Source organism: Austrofundulus limnaeus, unplaced genomic scaffold, assembly GCF_001266775.1.
Source record: "Austrofundulus limnaeus strain Quisiro unplaced genomic scaffold, Austrofundulus_limnaeus-1.0 Scaffold138, whole genome shotgun sequence".
Taxonomy (NCBI): domain Eukaryota; kingdom Metazoa; phylum Chordata; class Actinopteri; order Cyprinodontiformes; family Rivulidae; genus Austrofundulus; species Austrofundulus limnaeus.
Genome location: NW_013952540.1, coordinates 151,943 through 157,137, shown reverse-complemented (window position 1 = coordinate 157,137; position 5,195 = coordinate 151,943). Strand labels below are relative to the sequence as shown.

The 5,195-nt window shown below is 36.6% G+C and overlaps 1 protein-coding gene across 18 annotated transcripts in view; it reads right to left on the bottom strand.

The window, feature by feature from the left end:
- The window catches only part of unc80 (unc-80 homolog (C. elegans)), a 100,556-nt gene that overhangs the window by 37,468 nt on the left and 57,893 nt on the right, over nt 1-5,195 (bottom strand). For all 18 annotated transcript variants that reach the window (XM_014016077.1, XM_014016087.1, XM_014016081.1 and 15 more), the window contains 3 exons: nt 3,041-3,138; nt 2,751-2,951; nt 1,405-1,512 (listed from right to left, as the gene is read on the bottom strand). In XM_014016077.1, coding sequence (XP_013871531.1) covers nt 1,405-1,512; nt 2,751-2,951; nt 3,041-3,138 — 407 coding nt within the window. The remainder of the gene's footprint in view (nt 1-1,404; nt 1,513-2,750; nt 2,952-3,040; nt 3,139-5,195) is intronic.

Sequence of the window (5,195 nt, the reverse complement as noted above, 5' to 3'; positions counted from 1 at the left end):
ACAAAGGCTTTTGTACAAAGTATTAGATAAATTTCAGTCAGTGTGTTCAATACTTTTTCCCTGTGCCATTCCACATATTTAGTATTAATGTCTGAAAATAAGCTGCTTTAAAGTCAGCATCAACCATAAACTAAATCTGCCATAACGCAGCTACTCACTAGAAACTCAGTGATTAAAACTTTATTAGTTTTACTTTTAATAATATTTCTGTATTTATTTCAGATTTAGTCAGTCATACACTTAATTCTTATCAGTGTTTAAAAGAGGACATTTTAAAAAACTGTTTAGTCAAAGTTAAACATGAAACATCAAAGTTCATTACAAGTGACCCTTCGAGGGCCACCATAACGCTCATGTGGCCCTCGGTGAAAATGAGTTTRACACTCCTGGATTTGAGCATCCACTTTGTGTTTGATGTTTTAGGTCTTAGCAGGGAGGTTGTAAAACGTAAAAGAGTGCTTCTTGTCTTTGACTGTTGCACCATCCCTGCCACTAGATGTCCTCCACAGTCCTGCTTTTTAGCTTCTTATTGATAGATACCCCTAAGAACGAGTGTCTGCGTAATTAATGTCCTCTTGTTTCTAGATATGATTGTCTGTCCTATTTCTAGGTTTTTGGTTCTTACAGTTAATTCCTGGACTTACGAGGCCCAGTCCAAACCCGATGGTCAACTGTTGGCTGGTTCTCCTTCTGTTTATTTTGGCCAGGGCTCCCAAATCCCTGTTCTGTCTCTGACAACTGCGTTTATGAAAAATACATTTTAAAACATAACAATCATCTGGACTCCATATGATACATTCCCTTTGAGCCACTCCGAAGTGGACTACAATACTTAAGTACTTGTTACTGTTACTGATCATCACCTGCTGTCATATGAAAATCAACTCTCCCAATTTCCTTGTTCAATTAGAAATTTTAAATCAGATTAAACTGTCTATTACCCGCCCTGCATCTTGCAGTTTGCTGCTTCCCTCTTTGCCTTAGTTTTGTTAAAAGTACAGCTGATTTCTTAATTACAGCTTATTTTGTGTCTGCTACAATTAAAACRCCTGATGTGACAACAAATAATTCATAAAATAGCTCAATCCACAAAGATRTTTAATCTGATACTGACTGATATTATTATCTATATTGCATCACAAGCACCTTCCTGGTTATTAAAAAGTCCAATTTTGCAAAAAAAAAAACAAAACAAAAAAAACCCGACCTGACCTGCATTTTCTTTAGCCCTTAAGTAATTACTTTTATGTCTCTTCAGTTTAGATTTGACATGTCATTAGCTTCTATTAAATTAAAAAACATTTTCCATGAAGTTGCAACATTTCTCATCATTTTTGTATTTGGCTGCTTTGTTACTTTTCCTTCCCTTTAGTAATCGTAGCTGAAGTCTTAAAATCAACTCACCTGGTTGCGAATGTACTTCAGCATGCCTGTATCCTTCTTCCCTTCTGTGTTTGAGTCGGTAGGTTTTCTTTTCATGGATGGAGTTCGCAGGCAAGAYTTGTCTGAACACTGTGAAGAAAATTTAAAATATAGACTTTTGTACACGATTGGTTTGTTTACGCAAGGGCTGCAAGAATTAGTCAACATAATCAGTGATAAGGATTGTGCTTCCATTCTTTACTAATTAAGAAGAATGTGCTGGCAAGCAAAGCTTTTTTTAGACTGTCATAAGAAGAAAGACGAAGATGGCTGTATGGTGAAACAAAAAGAGAACCACGGTGAAAAGCTTATTTTCAGTGACTGACCACTTTATGTTGTAGCCAGATGTCTATATTTTTTCAGTGTCTTGGAAAATGCTTGCTAAACGGATGTTATTTAAACTATGGTTGAATACGTTATGTTAACGTTAGCTAATGCATCAAGTGCCATCACAGTAAATCTCTCAGTTATATTAGTAGTCCATCCTGTCTCATTTTCTCCCAATTTTTTTTATCACATTATAACCTATAACTTGTTAGCAAGGTGACATTCACAGKKKKRRSMRGKWARGKKRRRWKRRRWKRMCCCMMMRGRARSMWWRRWKGRRGGKKKKRMMRRAAWWWWTWWTKRMYWAWYMAMYWAWWRRAAAAAAATCATCARCATATTAGTCGACTATGAAAATAGTCATTAYTTGCAGCCCTAGCAGTGGYGGGCACAGTTCTGCTAATCTGCTAATAGCAGATTTAGCTTCTCGTTTAGTGGACTAGCTTTTTTTTTTTTCCTGAAACTGTTGGTGGACATATTGGTTTCCAGTGAATACGGTTCTGCTAATTTTAGTGTTAAACTTATAATTTTTCTGCCATTTATCCTAAATAAAATAAAAACTATCCTCTCTTACAGGCAGTGAAGTGTCTTTAGCAACTAAACTTCAAACTAAAAACATCAAAAACAAATAAAATAATATTTACAATATTTAAATAAGAAAAAAATTGCTACATAGAAAACATAGTAGAGAAAGTATTTCTTTTTTTCTGACTAACTTCAAATTGTTTTTACAAAAAAAACTTGATCTAGAAAAGCTTTTATTCTGAAAGGGGTAAACTGGAAGTATCATAAATTAGATAGATAACTGGTTTGGACTGGCCACAGATAATCCCACCCACCTTGAAATTAAACTAAGAGAACCATCAACAGGTTTGTGTCAGACCCACCAGTCTTCAACTGGAAGGAGATGAAGACTYGTGACACAGGCTGAGCGACAGTTGTCCTAGTTTATGCTCTGAACTTTTAAATCAGGACAGGGGTTTGAGTTTTATTTTCTGAAYGACCTCTTTGCTTTTCTTTGCCCGTCCCCCGATGTTTCCGGAGGCGCCGTCCTCCCTCAGGCTGTCCACCGACTCGCCGTACACGAGCTTGATGGCGCGGACCAGGCGGGCRCAGGAGCGGCCGTGGTGCTGATAGCAGCGCGGGTGGCAGAAGTCTATGTGTGTGCAGATGAAACTCTGCTGGTTGCACAGCAGGATCATAATCTGTGCAGAAACAGAGAGAGCAGAGAGGATGGGGGGTTGATATGAAAGGAGGAGACGGGAACACCATCAGCACCGACCGAGACACATACGTGGAGCCAGGACATGTTGCGATGATAATTGTCTTCAGTTCCTCCTGAACCTTGACCCTCGGGCTCAATACTGGGTTCACTGGTGCTGAACGGACTTCCTGAAACATTTAACATAAAACACCCATAAAACTAGATAAAATGTTCACGTAGACTCTGAATTACAAATTAGTCGGCTAAAGCGCAAATCCGCTAATTGCTGACCTAAATACTTCATTTGCACTTCAGCAGTCATACTAATTTTTACAATTCATAAGCGGATTTGCGCTTTCTAAAATTAAAACGCAGTATCACTAATAACTAATTATCTACCAGTCATCATTATTTTAAACAGCAGAAGTCATGGCTGTCAATGACTCACAACACACATGATCTATCCAACAGCACCCCACCCAGATAAACACACTTATTGAGAAGGTATACATCCTTGCTGACTGTTGCTTTCGGTCATGGTTCTCATTTCCCACAATGCTTTGTGTCTGCTTACGTAGCAGGAAGGCAGTGTTTAGAAATCCCTGTTCCAGCAAAAAACAGTTAAAGTTTGTAATCCATACTAAAATTTTGTATGTATTGATTTATTTTACTTTACAATCGGAGCTCCTTTACCAAAAAAAAAGTTTAAACGCTGRAGCTCATTACTTGTGGTAATTGGTCGAAGCAACGGGGTTGGAGACTCAGAAATGATTTAAAGATGTTATTCTGGTGAAGACTGACATCTAGTGGTCAACTGGAGCAACTGCATGGAAAACTTTAAAATCCGACCATGCTCTTATTTTGAAGTGAAGATAGTTTCCTGTTCTCCGTGCTTTTGCTTCCTGTCACAAATCAAATCTGTCATGGACCCAAAATACATCGCTTCAGTTTTCCAATAAACAGTTTTAAAATTACTTTATTGATGCTACTTTAATGAAAAATCTACAACAAACAAAAGAAAAAGACAAAGAAGCAGCCGAACTAGCAATCCTCAATAACTTTTTAATTTTTACACCAGGAGCTAAAGGTCTGTTTCATGAAATCACATCCCCAGCAATTGGTGGTTGTAGAATTAAGTTGTAAAAGAGTTCAACACTGCTAGTTGGCAGTGTTGTGCACATATTATACATGAATTATTGCTAGTTAGTAAGTGTCAAAGTGAACTTGCGCTTTAAAATTAGCTTCCGCTGGTTTTTCTATGGCATAAGCGTTTTTCAACTTGCGGACCTAAATATTTTCATAAGCGCTTTAGAAATTGCGGAACAAATTTTTGGATTAGCGCTGCCCACCACTGCAGTTACTCTTAACTGATGTTATGTTAAATCATTTTATGTAACTTTTACTTGCCTGTTCCCAGCATCTTTGGCATTTGTTTTGCTTTAACCCTCCTTCTGTCGTAGGATCAAAATGACCCACGAGGCCTCAGTTTCAAAACTAATACTCTGTGTGTCAATTTAACCCAAGGACAGCAGGAGGGTTAAATACAAATTAGAAAGCTCCCCTCTTCAGGTCCTTTGATCAAAATTCAAACAAACCCACACACAAATTTGTATTTCTATGTATTTCTACTGGATCCTTATTAGATGTATTGACTTCCATTCATTTCTGCAGCCTAACCGTGACTGACCCTAAACCCCTAACTCACCAATTGCATTTCACCATTTTTGGACAGGTCTTTGGTCCCAAAAAGGACTACTGGTCCTGACAAGAAAAGTGTTTATAACAGAAACTATTAAAAAAGGTAACAAAACTCACGCACACACACCTATACAAATCTTAAATTTAGATGTTTAGTTGGCTTTTTTTATTAGTTTTTAATCAAAATGACTTGGAAAAATTCATTTAGTGTTAGCATTTTGAAAAAAATATTATTTTGTTTTTTATGACTTTTTTAAAGCATATTATATCTTACAGCACTATTTTTTGTAAAAGGAAAGTAATTCAAAGGAATTACCATCCTCTGAAATATATTTTACAGCGTACTGCATAATCAGCCTTTTTCATAAAGAGGGTTGATACACTTCATAGTTAATTTCCATCAGTTCTTTAGCATTTTCAAACTGAACCTTCAAGATTTCACAGGTCTTATGGTTAATTATGAAATCAGATTTTAGTTATATAATAAAAAGTGAGAAATGAAAGCCAAACATCAAGTTTCAAAATGTGACAAATAATATTGTATGTC